This window comes from Haliotis cracherodii, unplaced genomic scaffold (assembly GCF_022045235.1).
Source record: "Haliotis cracherodii isolate W230 unplaced genomic scaffold, xgHalCrac1.p SCAF_11, whole genome shotgun sequence".
Taxonomy (NCBI): Eukaryota; Metazoa; Mollusca; class Gastropoda; order Lepetellida; family Haliotidae; genus Haliotis; species Haliotis cracherodii.
Window position 1 is genome coordinate 41,690,186 of NW_027266266.1, and position 21,280 is coordinate 41,711,465.

Sequence of the window (21,280 nt, forward strand, 5' to 3'; positions counted from 1 at the left end):
AAAATAATTCCAAATTATGGATAAATTTGAATTACAAAATAAAATATTTCCGACCTGAAATATAATAAATACATTATATTTAACTTCAACACAGAGAAATTAAAATATAGGGAAAATATCTGAATGGTTGTTTGTTAACCTGCCTGACGAATGTACAACTACTTCTAGCAGCCTGTATTTAATAGATTACAAATCGGTTAAACTAATGGTTTATAATGAAGGAAATTAACTACACCATTGAGAGTACGACGAGGCACTGGATCAACATGTCACAAGCAGTGCCCAACTGATCCTCATTTCGACAGTCATTAGGTACTTGGGATTTATTCTGCCCAGGAATCCCCATTGAGATTTTATAGATATATAATTGAACCATTCCTCTTAATATTTTTATCTTATTTGTTCGTTTTATGTTTTCACAGAAAAGGTTAAACCGGTGAAATTCCGGCATCAGGATGACGTCATTGAGAATGACGTCGCAGACGAAAGGAGGAAAATGGAGGGCGTGTACCAGTACCGCCACCTATCGGATGAAGACAGAGAGTTGGTGGATTGTCTCCTCTTGGGTACTCTCTCAATGGATGAGATTCCACGGCCCAAATCTAAGGTCGTAAAAATATTCATCAGCTCAACCTTTACAGGTATACTTGTTTGTTTGTTTGTTGTTTCACGCCGCACTTCACAGCAACATTCCAGCTGTATGCTGGCGGTCTGTAAATAATCGAGTCTGGATCAGACAATCCAGTGAATGATGTCATGAGCATTGATCCACGCAACTGGGACACGATGGCATGCATCAACCAAATCAGCGAGCCTGACCACCCGATCCCATTAGTCGCCACTTACTTACTACAAGCATAGTCGCTTTTTACTGCCGTAGCAATAACAACTGTAGTCATATTTATGTTTCTGTCTGTTTGTTGTTTTACGCGCAACTCAGCAATATTCCAGTTTTATTATGGCGGCCTGTAAATAATTTACGATAAGCAAAGTCGCCTTTTACTATAAGCATGTGTTGCTGAAGACCTATTCTACCCCGGATCTAAAAGGGGATTACAGGTAAAGGATTGTTGATTAAAGAACATATGCCACTGTGTTTGTAAACGTGTATCAGTAGTATGTCTCTTATGCTGAGGCAGCCTCCGTGGCGTAGTGGATAGAGTGCCTGCCTTGAGAGCCGAATAACGGTGGTTCGTTCCGCTGGCAGCGTCATACGAAAAGACGATAAATGCTGACACTTGTTGTTACCCTGTCTGGCGCTCGGCATTTGAGATAAAACAAGGACTGGTCTGCTCGGAGTATGCTGTGTCTGAGTGGGGTACTCATGTTAAACTGAGACATGGTATGTCAGTGGGCAAGCACTATAAAACCGGACTAGTACAAGCAGCCACACACACCGTGCATCTACTTCGCTATATAAGTGCGTGGCGGTCGGGTATCCTACTGGTTAAAGCAATCGCTCGTCACTCCGAAGACCCGGGTTCGATTCACGACATGGGTACAATGTGTGAAGCGCATTTCTGGTGTCCCCCGCCGTGATATTGCTAAAAGCGGCGTAAAACCATACTCACTCACTCACTCACTATATAAGTGCAATAATGCGGCGTTGGACCTCTCCTTAAAGCTGTATCAGTAAGGATGTAGTAGTACTGAAATATGAGAATGCTGAAATAGTATTCTGTCACCATAATTTCACAGCAGTAGAGATGTTCCCTCGTGTTGCAGACATGACCCAGGAGCGGAACGCTCTGGCTGAAACAGTGTACCCCAAGCTCCGACAGTACTGCAGACACAAGCATGGTTTGGACTTCCAGGTACGGAGCGGTGACAGATGAAGGGTGGGAGGTAAACTATATATAGGGTGGGAGGTAACATACGGGGTGAGAGGTTACAGATGTAGGTTGGGAGGTAACATATGTAGGATGGGAGGTAACATATGTAGGGTGGGAGGTAACATATGTAGGATGGGAGGTAACATATGTGGAATGGGAGGTAACATATGTAGTGTGGGGGGTAACGGATGTAGGGTGGGAGGTAACATATGTAGGATGGGAGGTAACATATGTAGGATGGGGGTAAAATATGTAGGGTGGGGGGGTAACAGATGTAGGGTGGGAGGTAACATATGTAGGATGGGAGGTAACATATGTACAGTGGAAAGTAACATATGTAGGATGGGAGGTAACATATGTAGGATGGCCGGTAACACATGTAGGGTGGGAGGTAACGGATGTAGGGTCGGAGGTAGCATATGTTGGATGGGAGGTAACATATGTAGGGTGGGAGGTAACATATGTACAGTGGGAAGTAACTTATGTAGGATGGGAGGTAACATATGTATGATGGCAGGTAACACATGTAGGGTGGGAGGTAACGGATGTAGGGTCGGAGGTTACATATGTAGGGTGGGAGGTAACCTATGAAGGGTGGGAGGTAACAGATGGAGGGTGGGAGGTAACAGATGTAGGGTTGGAGGTAACATATGTAGGATGGGAGGTAACATATGTAGGATGGCAGGTAACATATGTAGGATGGGAGGTAACAGATGTAGGATCGGAGGTAACATAGGTAGGATGGGAGGTAACAGATGTAGGATCGGAGGTAACAATTGTAGGATGGGAGGTAACATATGTAGGGTGGGAGGTAACATATGTAGGATGGGGGTAAAATATGTAGGATGGGAGGTAACATATGTAGGATGGGAGGTAGCATATATAGGATGGGAGGTAACATATGTAGGATGGGGGTAACATATGTAGGGTGGGAGGTAACATATGTAGGATGGGAGGTAACATATGTAGGATGGGAGGTAACATATGTAGGATGGGGGTAAAATATGTAGGGTGGGAGGTAACATATGTAGGATGGGAGGTAACATATGTAGGATGGGAGGTAACAGATGTAGGGTGGGAGGTAACACATTTAGGATGGAAGGTAACACATGTAGGGTGGGAGGTAACATATGTAGGATGGGGGGTAACACATGTAGGGTGGGAGGTAACAGATGTAGGGTGGGAGGTAACAGATGTAGGGTGGGGGGTAACACATGTAGGGTGGGAGGTAACACATGTAGGGTGGGGGGTAACAGATGTAGGGTGGGGGGTAACACATGTAGGGTGGGAGGTAACATATGTAGGGTGGGAGGTAACATATGTAGGATGGGAGGTAACATATGTAGGGTGGGGGGTAACACATGTAGGGTGGGAGGTAACAGATGTAGGATGGGAGGTAACAGATGTAGGGTGGGAGGTAACATATGTAGGATGGGAGGTAACATATGTAGGGTGGGGGGTAACACATGTAGGGTGGGAGGTAACAGATGTAGAGAGGGAGGTAACATATGTATGATGGGAGGTAACATATGTAGGATGGGGGTAACATGTAGGATGGGAGGTAACATATGTAGGATGGGGGTAACATGTAGGATGGGAGGTGACATATGTAGGGTGGGAGGTAACACATGTAGGGTGGGGGGTAACATATGTAGGATGGGGGTAACATGTAGGATGGGAGGTGACATATGTAGGATGGGGGATAACACATGTAGGGTGGGAGGTAACACATGTAGTGTGGGAGGTAACATATGTAGGATGGGAGGTAACAGATGTAGGGTGGGAGGTAACACATTTAGGATGGAAGGTAACACATGTAGAGTGGGAGGTAACATATGTAGGATGGGAGGTAACAGATGTAGGGTGGGAGGTAACACATTTAGGATGGAAGGTAACACATGTAGGGTGGGGGGTAACACATTTAGGATGGAAGGTAACACATGTAGGGTGGGAGGTAACATATGTAGGATGGGAGGTAACAGATGTAGGGTGGGAGGTAAAAGATGTAGGGTGGGAGGTAACACATTTAGGATGGAAGGTAACACATGTAGGGTGGGAGGTAACATATGTAGGATGGGAGGTAACAGATGTAGGATGGGAGGTAACAGATGTAGGGTGGGAGGTAACACATTTAGGATGGAAGGTAACACATGTAGGGTGGGAGGTAACATATGTAGGATGGGAGGTTAAAGATGTAGGGTGGGAGGTAACACATTTAGGATGGAAGGTAACACATGTAGGGTGGGAGGTAACATATGTAGGGTGGGAGGTAACATATGTAGGATGGGAGGTAGCATATGTAGGATGGAAGGTAACATATGTAGAATGGGAGGTAACACATGTAGGATGGGAGGTAACATATGTAGGGTGGGAGGTAACAGATGTAGGGTGGGAGATAACACATGTAGTGTGGGAGGTAACATATGTAGGATGGGAGGTAACAGATGTAGGGTGGGAGGTAACACATGTAGTGTGGGAGGTAACATATGTAGGATGGGAGGTAACAGATGTAGGGTGGGAGGTAACACATTTAGGATGGAAGGTAACACATGTAGAGTGGGAGGTAACATATGTAGGATGGGAGGTAACAGATGTAGGGTGGCATGTAACATATGTAGGATGGGAGGTAACAGATGTAGGATGGGAGGTAACAGATGTAGGGTGGCAGGTAACATATGTAGGATGGGAGGTAAAATATTAACACTTAATTCCAGAGTGAAAAGCGGGCTGTTACTAATACACTGTCCTCTTCTTGCAGGCCGTGGACATGAGATGGGGAGTTCCCCCCGAAGCCAGTGACGACCACACGGCCGCCAACCACTGCCTCGCGGAGCTCAGACACTGTCAGGAGCTCTCGATCGGACCCAACTTTGTGGTAAACAAAGACAATACGAAATATCTCAAACATATGATACAATTGTAATTCAGCATATGTAGACCAATAGTGACCAACTCGCAGCAACTTTATCAGTCACCACACAGATGCACATTATATATTTTCGGACAACAAAATGTGAAAGCTTGTTCAAACGATGTACAAGAAAGTACTTGAATGGAATGTACTAACCTTAACCTGAGCTTAAAACATATTAATATTGTTCATGGAATACATCCTCATCTAAACTAAACATTCGGGAGTACTATTTTTGGAATCGTTTGTTGACACTTTAAACAAGGAACTTTCAAATATTTACCAGCAATAACATAGCTGGTATAGCCGCAATGTTGCTGGTTATAGCGTAAAACAACAACCATATGTTACACTCGTCTTTTCACACAAGATTTCGTTTTTTAGGCTTTCGTGGGTCAGCGGTACGGGTCTTGCCCCCTACCGGCTGCAATTATCAGAGCCGAGTTCGAAGCCATCCGTGCAAACCTTGAGACCTCTAGTGAAGACGTCACGCTCCTAGACACGTGCTATCTCAAGGACCAGAACTCGCTCCCAGCCGTGTACAGATTGCAACCTGCTAGTAAAATAAAAGGTATTGATTGCAAAGACTGATTATAGGATCTGGTGAAACTGGACTGAGTGGAGTGGAACGCCACTTGAAAACATTTCAAGTTTTATCACGGAATGTCAGTTTATCATCGTTATGTACCGCTCGCGAAACGGGCCCAGAGGTCCAGTGGCTTTAATTCAATTTAATTTAATTTAATTTAATTTAATTTAATTTCTGTCGCGGTTATAAATATATTGTATATAAATAACGTCATACTATGTTAGAGTGCACTGTGACGTCAAACAGCGTAACGGTATAACTGTACTCTTGGAAATCACATGCGTGAAACCGGTTGAGTAAATTATACAGCTCATCTTTGGACTTTTGTATTTTATATATAAATGGCATTTAGTAGACATTTGCTACATTTATGAAAACGACGACAGTGGGTTAGAGCTAACAACCAAGGGTCGATATCAGGGTGAATCAAACCAACAGTCAGCAGTTCCAGACACGGCTAAGGGAGGCTACCACGAAATATGGCGCTTTCGATAAAGTTATAGATGCAGGCATTGATTAAGATATTGATAAAGGTATCAATACTGGTATTGATGAAAGTATTATAACAGCATTGATGAATGTATTGGTAAAGATATTGCCGGTGGCATTGATAAAGGTATTGATACAGGCAATGATTGAGATATTGTTAAGGTATTAATACTGGTATCGATGAAGATATTGGCAACAATATTTATGAATGTAAAAACGGGATTTTGGTCAATGTCTTTAAAAGAATATCAATAAAGGCATTGATAAAGGTTTTGATACAGACATTGATCAAGGTAGCAATACTGGTATTGATGGAGGTATTGGTGAAAGGATTGTTGAAGGTATTGGTAACAGTATTCATGAATATTTTGATTAAGATATTGGCGATTGTATTTCAAAAGAAAGTAGGGCAACGGAGAATCTTTTTTTGTCTAATTATCTCCTACGTAGGACTTAGTATCTCCTACGTAGGACTTAGTATCTCCTACGTAGGAGATAGGAAGTCCTACGTAGGAGATATGAAGTCCTAGTAAGTCCTACGTAGGAGATACTAAGTCCTACGTGGGAGATACTAAGTCCTAAGTAGAAGATACTAAGTCCTACGAAGGAGATACTTAAACGTCACCGTAGCCCCACTACGCTGCCGTACTTCTATAGGTATTGGTGATGGTTTTAGTAGAGGTATGGATTAAACTATTGATAAGGGTGTGACAATGGCATTGGTCAAGGAATTGATTGAGATGTGGATAAAGGTACTAATATAGGCGTTGATTAAGATATTGATACAGGCATTGGTACAGTGTTACCATGGTATATTTATGTTATTGAAATGACTTTATCTTGTAACACTCTTTGTCTTTTCTTTCAGAGAAGACTGGCCGCCTGTGGTGCAGTATAGCGGGGGACATACGAGAGGTGTTATTTCGGGGTGCTCAGAGAGCCGTGGACGCTTCGGAACTCTCTAAGGAATCATTCCGACTTCTAAAATCTTCAGGTGTGTGCTGGGTGTGTTAAATCGTCAGACATCTATGATCGTTCGAATCCTGTTTCCCCCAAATTATGTTTCTAGGATGTCAGCAACACACACGTGCTCGTGCGTTTCACCAAAATGGTAAACGTCTGAGACCTGCATCACTTCGGGCTTTCCTCCAACATTAAGCTGACACGCCGTGATATGGCTGGAATACTGTTTAAAACGGCGTTACCTCACCCACTCACTCCTTAGCCAAAAGCCCCCAAATGCCCCCTATATGTTGTTAGAGATTACTTATGAGGACCGTGTAGTGACCTGGCTGGCCACGGTTGCACGGATCGCTGTTCTCTGTCGCTGTCTTCCAATGGTTTACCTGGATCACATATAATTATTTAGCAGGAATATATCTGGCGTTAGACTTCACTCAGCCACAATATGTTGTGTGTTTCATAATCGTCAACCCCATCAATCTTATTATTTTTAAGGGTAATCGATGTGCCTTTTTCCAGACAAATATACATTGACATTGATTATGTATACATTGTGATGAAATATGTTTCCCCGAAAATATTAACTCGATATTACTTGAAGTGAAATAACATCTCATGTCGGACCTGCCTTCAGTCTACCTCGTGTTCACCGTGGTTTTCAGAATAAAGTCGTCTAAGGCACCGCGAGTTGCGTCCCTTAGGCACGCCAGAAACCGATGATTGTCGGTTCGAATCCCGTTTCGCCCCGAATATGTTTCTAGGTATGTCAGCACCATACCCGTGCTCGTGGGCTTCACCGAAGTGGTAAACGTCTGAGACATGCATCACTTCAGGCTTTCCTCACACATTAAGCTGACACGCCGTGATATAACTGTAATACTGTTAAAAGCGACGTTAAACCCAACTCACTCACTCTAATCACTTTGAGGAAAAGGACCAAGCACTGTGTGTTGTCAAACATGGGGGCCACTTTTATTTTACATACACTGGGCCCATTCACAAACTTAGCACAGAGTTTGATCTCGCACATACGTGTAATATGATTGGACGGCTATTTGTCTGATAGTGTGTATAATGTTCTGACTAGGCCAGGTACATGCTCTGTGATACTGATAGTGTGTACAATGTGCTGACTAGGCTAGGTACAGGCACTGTGATACTGATAGTGTGTACAATGTTCTGACTAGGCCAGGTACAGGCTCTGTGATACTGATAGTGTGTACAATGTGCTGACTGGGCTAGGTACACTTGCGTCCCTAAGGCACGCCAGAAACCTATGATTGTGGGTTCGAATCCCGGTTCGTCCCGATTATGTTTCTAGGTTTGTAAACACCACACCCGTGCTCGTGGGCGTTAAACCCAACTTACTCGCTCACTCACTCACTCACTCACTCACTCTTGTCAAATAACACGTTTATATCATCTCGTGACCTTGGCAATTGATAATTTCACCTATAGGTCACTCAGTGAGACAAGGATGTTATTTGACGGAAGAGAAGAACCAATTTAGATTATCTGCCGAAACAGACTCCAATGGGAGTAAATGGTAAAAATAGCTTTGGAAATTATATGAATAGATCACTAAAAACCCGTGATGACACCAGGTGTTCGCCAGGTGTCCTACCCTAACTTCCGCCACTCTCACAATTAGCATTTAAAGAATGACACATATCTTTTACACACACGAATGTTAAAAATATTCTATGGGGTTGAGAGTATGAATTTAACATTAATCGTCACAATCTTACCTCGCTACGAAAGTCCTGAATATTTGAGCGTTTTGTTCTATGTCCATGAATAGTGTGTAGTTGTTGCCAGGATTGTACCCATGGTAAACTTAAAGCCAATATCACCTGTCCTCAATAGCCTGACGGGGGCACGGGTGGCCCTGTCGTCTAACGTGTCGCAATTATCTGTTCAGAGTTGCGTCCATTGGGCACGCCAAAACCTTTATTATCGTCAGTTGAATCCCGATTCGTCCCGATTGTTTCTAGGTTTGTCAGCACCATAGCCGTGCTTATGGGTTTCACCAAAGTGTAAAACGTCTGGGACCTGCTCACCCTTCCACATTAAGTGAGTGAGTGTGTTGGGTTTAACGCCGCTTTTAACAGTATTCCAGTCATATCACGGCGTGTCGGCTTAATGTGGGAGGAAAGCCCGAAGTGATGCAGGTCTCAGACGTTTACCAGTTCGGTGAAACCCAAAAGCACGGGTATGGTGCTGACAAACCTAGAAACATAATCGGGGCGAACCGGGATTCGAACCCACAATCATAGGTTTCTAGCGTGCCTAAGGGACGCAACTCTGCACAGCGAATCGCGGCGCCTTAGACGACTTGGCCACCCGTGCCCCCCTTCCACATTAAGCTTACAAGCCGTGATATAACTCAATTGGAAGTTCAAAGTGGCGTCACATCCAACTCACTCACACAATAAAACTGTGAAAGAACGGATCTCTCTAATAATGGTTGCCCTATTAATTACTCGGGGTTTTACACAAGGCAGACATGTGCAACCGGTGCGCCCCACTGCATAGAAAGGACGCCGATAAATACAATATTGCATCCCGTGGGTCGCACAGTAATATTCATTCCATCAAATTCTTCACAAGAAATATATTGTTCCTGTTATTAAATTAAATTATATTATCAAGTTTTACAGTTCAGTACACTTGACCAGGACCCTCATATTTTCAGTAAGGACCCTTGAACTTAATTATTGACCTAGTTTTGTAGGTCAAGGTAAAACCTTGCGGGTATCTCATTCGCTCGTTGTTCTTTCAGTGACAGAGATGGAGATCTACGACGGTCTGATCAACATCGCCAGGGAGAAAGACCGCCAGTCCAACTGTCTGCTGTACTTGAGGGATATAGAAGGACTAGACACAGACAGCGATCCTAAGATCGTCCGGCGCTTCCTGGACCTCCATCCAGACACCTTACAGCCAAACGAGACTGCAGCCAATGCTCTGACAGAGCTGCGTGGACGATGTACCAAGAAGGTAACCAACCAGAACATGTTGAAGATGTCCGTGAAGTGGGAGAAAGATGGAATATGTCCTGTCACACATAATGACTACATACAGACCCTGTGTAATCACTTCTATGCTACGGTGAAGCTCCTGGTGGATCGGAACATGGCTAAGAGGAACAAACTCCAGGATGATGACCTCTACAATGAAGTGGTCCAGCATTGGACGATTGCTAGAAACAGATGCCAAACCTTTGTAGGCAGGGCTCCGATGCTTCAGAGCATCAGGGGGTACCTAGAAGCACAAACAGACCAAGCCTTAGTCGTGCATGGGGAATCTGGCAGTGGAAAGACGTCACTGATGTCCAAGGCTGTTTCTGTGGTCAGTGAAGTGGTGTCCCAGAACGAGAACGAGATGAAGATGGTGACTGTGGTCCGGTTTGTTGGCACCACGCCTGAAAGCTCCTCCAGCCACCAGCTGCTGTATTCCGTGTGCCACCAACTTGCGTACATCAGCAAGCAACACAGATCCGATGTCCCCGAGGACTATACAAGTCTGAAGCTGTACTTCAGGGACGTCGTACAGAAAGGCAATTTCAGTGGAGTTGTGATTTTATTCCTTGATGCTTTAGACCAACTATCGCCAGCAAACGGGGCACACACTTTGGACTGGCTTCCATCAAGACTTGCGCCAAATGTGAAGCTGATTGTGTCCACGTTGCCAGAGAAACATGGTATTTTGGACAAATTACAGAACAAAATTGCCCATAACTTCTTAGAAGTGTCACCTCTTCCACAAACAGATTGCAAGCAGGTAATGAGGGCACTGTTGGAACATTCGGGGAGGGCGATTTCCTATCCTCAGTGGAGAATAGTTGAAAAAGCCTTTACATATTGTACATTACCTCTATTCATCACACTCACCTTCCAAGAAGCCCTTAGATGGAACTCTTATGATGATCTGCCAGCCGATGCCCTTCTACACACAGTGGAGGCAAGCATCAACCGATTGTTCGACAGGCTGGAGAAGACATATGGAAAAATGTTTGTTTCTAGAGCGCTGGGATATATCACGGCTGCGAGGAATGGTCTCAGTATGTCTGAACTGGATGATATTTTGTCCTTGGATGAGGATGTCCTGAACAGTGTCTTCACCCTCTGGGAACCGCCAATCAGAAGGATTCCTTCCAATCTGTGGCCACGTCTCTACTTGGACATTTCCTCTTTCCTAGTAGAACAGGAGGCGGATGACATTGTGGTTCTGTCCTGGTATCATACCCAATTCGTCAGGGCGGCAATGTCAAGATATCTGTCAAACGTTGAGGAACGCATGCTCATACATAGAAACATTGCTGAGTATTATCTCGGGACTTGGAGTGGAACAATGAAAAAACCCTTTGTGTATCAGCAAAGATTGATGGCGCGTCTGAAAAAGACAGACCCACACAGCGCAGCTTGCAGACATGTTCCCGAGCAGCCCCTGATCTTCAATACCAGTGAAACGTGTGAGAGATACAATCTCCGCAAAATGAACCAATTGCCATACAGTCTGGTTCAGAGTCAGCAAATAGACCGGCTAAAGAAGGAGTGCTTTTGTAACTTTGACTGGCTGTATGCCAAACTCAAGGCAGTATCACTGCAGCAGATTCTAGGTGATTTCTCAATGTTCCACGACAGAGAAACAAGCTTTGTAGCTGATGCACTTCGTATGTCTGGATCTGCTCTCAAGATTGATCCAAACGCTCTTGGTCCGGAGATCTCCGGGCGCCTTCTACCTCATATTCACCATTACCCAATTATCAGAGATCTTGTTAGACAGTGCGATCTGAGGTCTCAGCACCAATGTCCCCTGGTACCACACTTCCAGATCTATAGCGTGCCAGGGGGCCCTCTGCAGTATGAGTGGGAGATAGATGGAACAATCCGGTCAGCAGTGGATGTTGATGTCTTCAACAGCCCCGATGGCATTCTAATGACTGCTAAACCTTACTACAGCAAGACCCTGAAGGTATGGGAGTTAACCCAAGGGGAACCGAGACAAGATATGCAGATGCCCATTGGGGAGATACATCCAAGTAAAGATGGAAAATATCTCAACATCTTCTCCAGGAATCGTCTTGTGATGATTTACAAATCGGATTGTGGGGAAGTCCATGCTTCTGTGGATTATGGTTATGGTGAAGTTGCTCATGTGAACATATCCAACCAATACATTGCCTTCACAACACGACATAATGCTAGTCCTTGTGTTATAGACATTGCCAAAGGAAAGGTTCTGCATAGATTCCCCTGTAGGAGCAATGCAGTGGCCATCAGCCCAAACGAAAGATACATAGTGTTCAATGCAGACAGGAATATTATGTTGCACTCTTTGCCTCTAATGGAAAGGAAGTGTGTAGGTCAAGCCAATGATGAACCTATGCAGATTGCTTTCAGTGACGCTCACATGAAGTGCTATGTTCTCACCAAAACGAGACTGTTCCAAGCCATCCATTTTGACGTTGTAAACAGAGTCTCAACGACTTCTGGCATAGTTGAGGATATGGAGATAAAGGAGTTTATAATATCACATCTTGAGCATAGGATTCTTGTCCGGAGTTCCCGTTGTCTGTATCTCGTTGACACAGCCACAGAGACAATTATACACAGGCTGCAGAGGATGCCTCCAGGGCTTTTCGTGAAGACCATGACATCTTTCACGGGAGCTGGTTTCACACCAAAGGATGATCTAGTGGTAGCCTCAAGGGACACGTACATCGCAGTGTGGGAGACCGAGACGGGAACACCTATCAGACTTCTTCAAGCCTCTGTGTCCCCAATAGTGAAGATCTTCACTTCAGATACCTTGAACAAGGCAGTAGCCCTACTCAGAGACAATACTCTTCAAGTGTGGGATCTGGACAATTTGGATGCTGATGTTCAACATTCTAATGAAGTCATGACTACCACAGTAAGGTCTGTGGCAGTTTCATCAACCACCAGGAGAGTTCTATGTCATGGAACTAGGTACCCAGAGGCCAAAATACTGGATATTGAAACGGGTAATATTAAAGCAGTTCTCCAACATACATGTGATTTGGAAGACAAAATCTTGGATTGTGAGCTATCGCCTTTGGGCCTATTTGCTGTAACAAAGGCTCATCTGGCTGAGAAGGGAGAATATAGCAAAGGGTTTAAGACCATTCTCACTGATGACATTGTTTGGAATATGAGCACTCAGGAAAAGATCCACCACGCACCATCCAATAGGTACATAGTATTCAACACCATCAATTCCATTATAGCAGTGGTCCAGTGCGTGTTTTACAGTTCCATTGACTGGTCATGCAACACATACCACGTGAAGGTGATTCAACCAGATGTGATTGAGGAAGAACAACCTGAATTCTCAATCCCACTGATGTCCGAGTTTGTGTGCAAGCCAGTACTACTGTCTATCAGAGAGGGCGAGGGTGTGTTCCATGCCTTCTATACAGTTCTGCAGTTCTGTAAGAAGGAACTACACCCTGTCACTAAGGGAGAACTGTCAAGGAGTTTCTATATGAGACTCTACACGCGGACTCTTTTGAGTAAACAAGCCGAGGAGAAGATCCTCTGTGTCAAAGACTTTCTGAAGCATGCTGATCCAAATGATCAGTTTGTGGACGTGCGGATCATTGATGGCAACAAACTCCTGATGATATATTCGAAGGATCCAGTCACAGCTTTCTTTGACAAAGAGACAGGACTCGTAATCTCAGACGCTTCTCACAAGGCTGCTGTAGTGTACGATCCTGAGACGCAAACCATCATTCGACACCTTCTCCATATTGTGAAACCAGACTCCCTCCTCAGCCAAACAGTTATCTCGCCTCTTAGTTCCGTTATAGTGGATGATCAGCTAAGAGTCTTTGACCATCATGAAAACAAACTGAGAACAGAGATCAAAACAAAGTTTGCCGACGGATGTCACAGGCTTGCCCTTGATGGTGCTTACATCGTAGGAATATCTCATGATCTTCGTTCAGTGATTGTGGTGCGGTCCGTAGATGGGGAACAAAAGGGTCGTCTGTTCATCCATGGGAAGGCAACATGTATTGAAGTCGCTGAAGATGATCGGACAGTTGTGGTTGGATGTTATGACGGTCGGGTGATGATACTGAGCCTTGTTCTGGGGCTCAGTGATCCCGTGACTGAGTTAATTGATAACCTCCCGAGTAGAATCCCCCTCAAAGGTCAACAAGAACCACTGGTCAATGGAGACATCAGGCACATGCAGCGGTCATTGCCAGAACTCACTCGACTTGCTATGAGGATGAAAGAAGATGCAGAAAAGCATGCGAGACGACAAACATCGTTCAGAGCTCTTGCCACAAGTGTGACTGTACTTAACAAAGTCAGGATGAGATCCCAGGCGTGTTCTCTACAATGAAATCTTACTTCACTGGAATGATGATAACGTAACACTGCCAAAAGATGTTATCTTGAATGTACTCGATCTAATATTCCTATGATTATTCCTGCTTGGCCTTTATACTATGCATTAGTAGACATCAGTACAATGGTGGCATGCCACCAGTGGCCATCAGGTCATTCAACAGTGGATACGAGGATCATCAGGTCATGCATCAATGGATATCAGGACAATTGTGTCATACACCAGTGGATACCAGGACGATCAGGTCAAGAATCAGTGGATGCCAGGGCCATCGGGCCATTCAACAGTGGATACCGTGACCATCAGGTCATGCATCAATGGATATGAGGACCATCGGGTCATGCATCAATGGATTTCAGAACAATTGTGTCATGTCATGCAGTGGATACCAAGTGGATCATCATTTCATGCATCAGTGGTAATAGATCATCATGTCATGCATCAGTGGATCCATTACCATCAGGTCAAGAATCAGTGGGTACCAGGTCAATCAATCGTGTCATGCATCAGTGGATCCAGGACCATCAGGTCATTCATCCGTGGATACATGGACCATCAGGCCAATCATCAGTGGATACCAGGACCATCAGTTCATGCATCAGTGGATACCCTGACCATCAGGTCATGCATCAATAGATAACAGGACAATCAGTTCATGCATCAGTGGATACCAGGACCATCAGGTCATACATCAGTGGATACCAGGGCCATCAGGTCATGCATCAGTGGAAACCCTGACCATCAGGTCATGCATCAGTGGATACCAAGACCATCAGGTCACGCATCAGTGGATACCAAGACCATCAGGTCACGCATCAGTGGATACCAGGACCATCAGGTCATTCATCCGTGGATACCAGGACCATCAGGTCATTCATCAGTGGATACCAGGACCATCAGGTCATGCATCAGTGGATACCAGGACCATCAGGTCATACATCAGTGGATACCAGGACCATCAGGCCATGCATCAGTGGAAACCCTGACCATCAGGTCATGCATCAATAGATAACAGGACAATCAGTTCATGCATCAGTGGATACCAGGACCATCAGGCCATGCATCAGTGGATACCAGGACCATCAGGTCTTTCATCAGTGGATACCAGGACTAGCATGTCATGCATCAATGGATAACAGGACAATCAGGCCATTGATCAATGGATGCCAGGACCATCAGGTCATTTGTGGTAACCAAGACCACAATGGCATGCAATATCAAAGCTTTTAGCAACACCTGAAGGGATCTTGATCTTTATGTTTCCTCAATTGTCTCCTGGCAAAACGGATGGTGAAGCGTAAACTATTTCCGAAATGTCAGTCTCACACAAGTTGTGAAGCAGAAAAGGAGACCATACCATCCTCGATAGTCATTGCCCAACGGGAGAGACGTGACTGTCAGTAGCTGTAACGACAACAAATATCGCATTTACTGGACATTTCAACGTTCTCAAAATTAACATTTCGATTTCCCATAATTAGAATGAGGAGGATAGCAGAACTCGATCGGGCTTTTCAAAACTCCACAAACTTCTGAACTAGGCTCTGTCTAGTCTTACTGTGGGCCCATCAAAGCTGAATGTGATACGCATATATATAACATAAGTGGTCGATTATCTTTTACATAATGTTTAATGTACGTGACTTGTTTGTGAAGTCTGGGTTTCTTGTCAGACAGTAAACATTTTAGTGACTGCAACGAGAGGCCGAACCAGTTTACTTTGTAACACCACATCAGTTCAACACAGAATACTACCTAATACCTAGGTTTAACAAAGGTCACTTGTCATATGTATGTTTGTGTACATATCTTAACTGTATTGTTTAGATAATTAAATATATGAATAATACATACACTGTTCTTTTGTGAAATGTTATTACATTTTGCAAAAACGAGGTACCAATTTGCATTTCTTGTTCTTTAAGTAGTTTACGTTACGTAGCCTACTGGGGTACGAATAAAGGCACTTTCTCACATCGGAATGTGTCTATTGTTTTGTACAGTTCCTTGCGTAGAGTTCCCAAGTATTGGGCAGTAGTGTAGCAAAGTGGTTAAAGTGTTTGCCCGTCACACCGAAGACCCGGGTTCGATTCTCCACCGTGGTACAATGTTCGTGTTTCTCCAACGGTGATATCGCTGGAATATTGCTTAATCCGGCGTAAAACCATAACCACTCACTCACTCACTCCATGCTCGTCTTAAGTCGATTAAGGGATCGGGAGCACTGGCGTTTGTCAGACACAAAACCTGTTTTTCCTAGCGTTCGCTCGTCACGCCGAAGACCCGGGTTCGATTCCCGACATGGGTACAATGTGTGAAGCCCATTTCTGGTGTCCCCCGCCGTGATATTGCTGGAATATTGCTAAAAGCGGCGACAAACCTCACTCACTCACTCAAACACTGTTTTTCAGTCACTGCTTCAAGGCTTACTATTGGGGTTTCTCCGAAGCAATTGTCCTTTTCACAACACATCCAGTATGCCAAGCGAGCAACTTGTCCTGGGGAAAGGTTCTGAGTCCACCCGTGTGCCTGGCAGCGCCAAATCCATGTTCACCAAAGCCGTAAATGCCCATAACCTGAGTAAACTATGGCTTTCTTCCTACATGAACCTGACACGTCGAGATATAATCGAGGTAATTATGTTAACGGCTCACTCACCATAGAACTATATATATGTTACAAGAAATATGTATAATCCCTGAAATTTTCAGGGAATATATTTAATGTCTGATTCACTCAGGGAATATACATAATCCCTAAATCTTTCAGGTATTATACATATTCCCTGATTTGTTTTTGTTTTTTTTATCAAGTTTGACCATATAAGAGCCTCAAAAGTAATTTCAGGGAATATGTCTAAAAAACTTGATGTTAAATAAATCAACATTAAATCAACATATCTGCCCTTGAATCCCTTGGGGACACAAACATAAGACACTGATGACCTATACGCCCCAGAATCCCTTGGGGGCAGAAACATAAGACACTGGGGGCCTATACGCCCCAGAATCCCTTGGCAACACAAACATAAGACACTGGGGACCTATACGCCCCAAAATACCTTGGCAACACAAACATAAGACACTGGGGACCTATACGCCCCAGAATCCCTTGGGGACACACACATAAGACACTGGGGGCCTATACGTCCCAGAATCCCTTGGGGCACAAACATAAGACACTGGGGACCTATACGCCCCAGAATCCCTTGGGGGCACAAACATAAGACACTGGGGACCTATACGCCCCAGAATCCCTTGGGGACACACACGTAAGACACTGGGGGCCTATACGCCCCAGAATCCCTTGGGGGCACAAACATAAGACACTGGGGACCTATACGTCCCAGAATCCCTTGGGGGCACAAACATAAGACACTGGGGACCTATACGCCCCAGAATCCCTTGGGGACACAAATATAAGACACTGGGGACCTATACGCCCCAGAATCCCTTGGGGGCACAAACATAAGACACTGGGGACCTATACGCCCCAGAATCCCTTGGGGACACAAACATAAGACACTGGGGACCTATACGCCCCAGACTCCCTTGGGGACACAAATATAAGACACTGGGGACCTATACGCCCCAGAATCCCTTGGGGGCACAAACATAAGACACTGAGAACATATCTGCCCTGGACACAAAGATAAGGTATGAGGACCCACCGGAAACAAACATAACATATTGGTGTCATTTCCCCGAATCTCAAGCAAGACCTATGAGAAGGGAATAAATAGATAAATTTAAATCAGAGGACAAAATACAGTGCACCAATATTTACAGAGATTCGGGGAACTCTGACCCAAGTAATCTCAATAAATACACACTATGTAAGTGGTAGAACCAGACAGCAGTGAACATGCCCTCTGTTACTCCGCAGTTCGATGGAGAATGCAGACACTCTGGCTTCAAGCCAGCACGAGTAACCGGCCTTGTCACGCGAGGGTAGCGTGATGTGAGCATGTTTTGTGTGAAAAAAGCTAGCTCATCGCGACGTTGCGTGGTCGTTTTGCAGTGCGTACCATTCACCTCATTCTATCTGTGGCAGGTTATACTGGATGATCTGAGCATGAAAATAAAATGCCTTGAGTGGTTGATAAGTGGTTATCTGATATAGAAATAGAGCGTGTCTTTCTGTATTGGACGCATAATTCTTATGTGTCTCAGCACGGCGTCACAGCCCATAGATTTCTGGGTTTGTTCACTGTACTATGATCGAAACGAGATTGTATCTCAACCAGTATGTATTAACCTTGCCAGATGAAAAAAATAAAGTAAACAGGTAAATTTGTGTAAATTACAGTACTTTCGAAAGTGGCATCAATATAACAACAGACCGACTGGCTCCAATGAGCACGATGAATTGCAAAATAACTCAAAATTGGGAATAGTCTATTTATTGTCAGAAGGGAACACGGCAATGAATACCCTGTACTACCCAACACTATTTGTTGTTTGTTATCTTTACTCCCATCTCTAAAAAGGTTGTTTAAGAAACGATCATGTTGTTATGTTTACAAGTTGACATCTTGAAAGGGGTGGGGGGGTGGGGGGGGGGGGGGGGGGGGTCACAAAGGTAGGGGAACAGCGCAAGCATGTACTGCACGTGCTATTTAGTATACGTCGGTATTGACAAGATGCGCTACTCAGCTGATGTGAAACAGTTCATTTTTAAGGTGTATGATTTCTTTCAATGTGAAGCAGGAAAGGGAAAACCATTTACATGTAATGCCATTAATAAATACTAGAAACGAGCTCTTGGTATGTCTCCTTACAGGCTAAAAAATGTTGTCCGTCGATAGGATTCCAAAGAAGCAGGTGGGGTCCGACCACTTAGGGTTGATAAATTAGACGCTTTTCCAGAAAATCAAGCCAGACGTGCAATTGTTAAACTGCATTCACAAAATACGTACATGTCACTAAGACTCTTGAAGAAAAACCTTGAAACTGAACATGATTTAATTGTTTCAAAATACAAGCTGTGGCAACTTTTGCATACATTTGAATACAGATACAAAAGAAGTGGAGATAATAAGGCTGCGTTAAGTGAACGATCTGACATCCTTCGTCTCCGAAATCATTGTCTTCGAACCATCAAGCAGAAACGTGAAGAATGGCATGAGCCTGTTTTCCTAGATGAGACGTGGGTAAATGCCTCTCACACAGCCAGCAATCAGTGGTACCCAGAGGGGGCTGTAAGGAGTCTGGGAGAAAGTTACCAATGGGAAAAAGTGAAAGGCGTGTCGTTCTCCTCTTCCTCCCCCCTCCCAAGTGTATATTTCCCTTTGCCCGACAGTTTAGTACCATAGCATGTAAAAATATAATATGACATACGTGACAGTGCACCCAAAATGTAAACCTGTAAATTGTATTTTCATACACTGGAATAACAGAACGCAACTTGTGTAGAATTAACTCGGCAGGTAAGGGTTAAACGATCATTTGATAAAAATATGTGTGAGATCACGGCGTTTAAGCGTAGTGGGTGGGGTGGGGTGTAGAGTGGTTGGTCTAGTCCATCACTTTGGGCCTGTATGGTGCTGACAAACCAAGATTTCATTGTCAGAGTAAATTTGAGATTCAAACCCATGATCACAAGATCCCGTCACGCCTGTGGGATGCATTGTGGAGACTAAGAAGGCTGGGCCACCCGTTCTACCGCCTCTGCATGTTGAGATACTTGCATATTACAATCATCGGGTGTAGCTACCAACAAGACGCATGGATCCTTTGACGCATTGTCAAGCGTATGATCATCCCATTGCTATGCGTAAGAGATGACTGAATGTTAGCGGGGCAGTGGGCCCGTGTGACACAGCCGTCTGGTGTCATCGTGCCCCGATGGTGTAGATCGTTGCCCATGTTTTGTTCTGATTCCACGTCAACAGTGAAAATACCGCCTTCTTTTCATGTCTGGTGCGATTGTGTCGGGACGGAGAAAAAATCAATTAAGTCAACTTTGTTTTATTTCAAAGTTTTGTTGTTTTCATACTTTTTGTTTAAAGTGACAATCTGTAAGTTTAATGCAACAAATGAAAATTCTTATCTGGCCAGAATAACCACGATCTAATGAACCAAGACATTAGAACAACTATTAACCCTTTGTGCTCATGGTTATTACTGATTTTTAGAAGATTTTGTCACGTCTAGGAAAAAAGAAGAAAGAATAGCATTTGCACAAATTGTCCATGCAAAGCTCTTATTCAAACTTTGAGAACATTAACGAGTGGCATATTTTGCTAACATAAACATGTTTGGTTAAGAGGCCTTTGAACAATATTTCAGCACCCTGTCAAATTAATGAGAAAGGGGTGAGTGAGTGAGTGAGTATGGTTTTACGCCGCTTTTAGCAATATTCCAGCAATATCACGGCGGGGGACACCAGAAATGGGCTTCACACATTGTACCCATGTCGGGAATAGAACCCGGGTCTTCGGCGTGACAAGCGAACGCTTGAACCACTAGACTACCTGACCGCCCCGCTGTCAAATTAATGTGAAAGGAAGCCATGCCAGCCACTGATGTTTTTGAGCAGCTTCGTTTGTTTTGGCTGCCTGTAAATAAGTGAGGATAGGCCAGACAATCCCGTGATTGATATCTGAACAACGATGAACATCACAGTGTACAATGACACAAGTCACACAATCCATTTGGTTGACCGTAAAGACCAGGGCCCCGTTCCACAAAGCTATCTTTGCGCTAAGTCGGTCGTAACTCCCATTCTTTAACACTGACTTACGGCAGTCGTGGCACTAAGATCGCTTTGTAGAACGGGTCCCTCCACAGGTTGCGGTTGACTAATTCTAACCCTGAATCCCAACAGGGATTTTACAGCATGTCATGGTGAAGAGAAAACAAGGTTCACATTCTAGGCTCATTTGTTATTCTTATCAACAATCAGATCCTGGCATAAGTGACCATGCTTATTCACAGGCCTATGTCATATGGCTGGAATATTGCTAACTGGCAATAACTTTCATTCACTCCCTCTTGTACCCATTGAACATGTGGAGTACCATAGTTACAGTTAAAACATGTGAGTTAGTGAGTTGGGTTTAAGACCGGTCTTATCAGTATTCCAGTTATACCACTGTGTGTCAGCTTA

General features: G+C 44.3%; 1 protein-coding gene and 1 pseudogene across 1 annotated transcript; one reads left to right on the forward strand and one right to left on the reverse strand.

Annotated features, from left to right (window-relative positions):
- Positions 1–215: 215 nt before the first annotated feature.
- On the forward strand, positions 216–14,164 carry LOC139455107 (NACHT and WD repeat domain-containing protein 2-like). Its single transcript, XM_071236676.1, has 7 exons — positions 216–243; positions 423–641; positions 1,726–1,814; positions 4,591–4,707; positions 5,128–5,314; positions 6,690–6,815; positions 9,567–14,164. Exons 1-7 carry the CDS (start codon positions 216–218, stop codon positions 14,162–14,164), a joined length of 5,364 nt encoding a protein of 1,787 aa, XP_071092777.1.
- LOC139455981 (zonadhesin-like) lies at positions 2,229–4,160 on the reverse strand (annotated as a pseudogene).
- Positions 14,165–21,280: the final 7,116 nt, after the last annotated feature.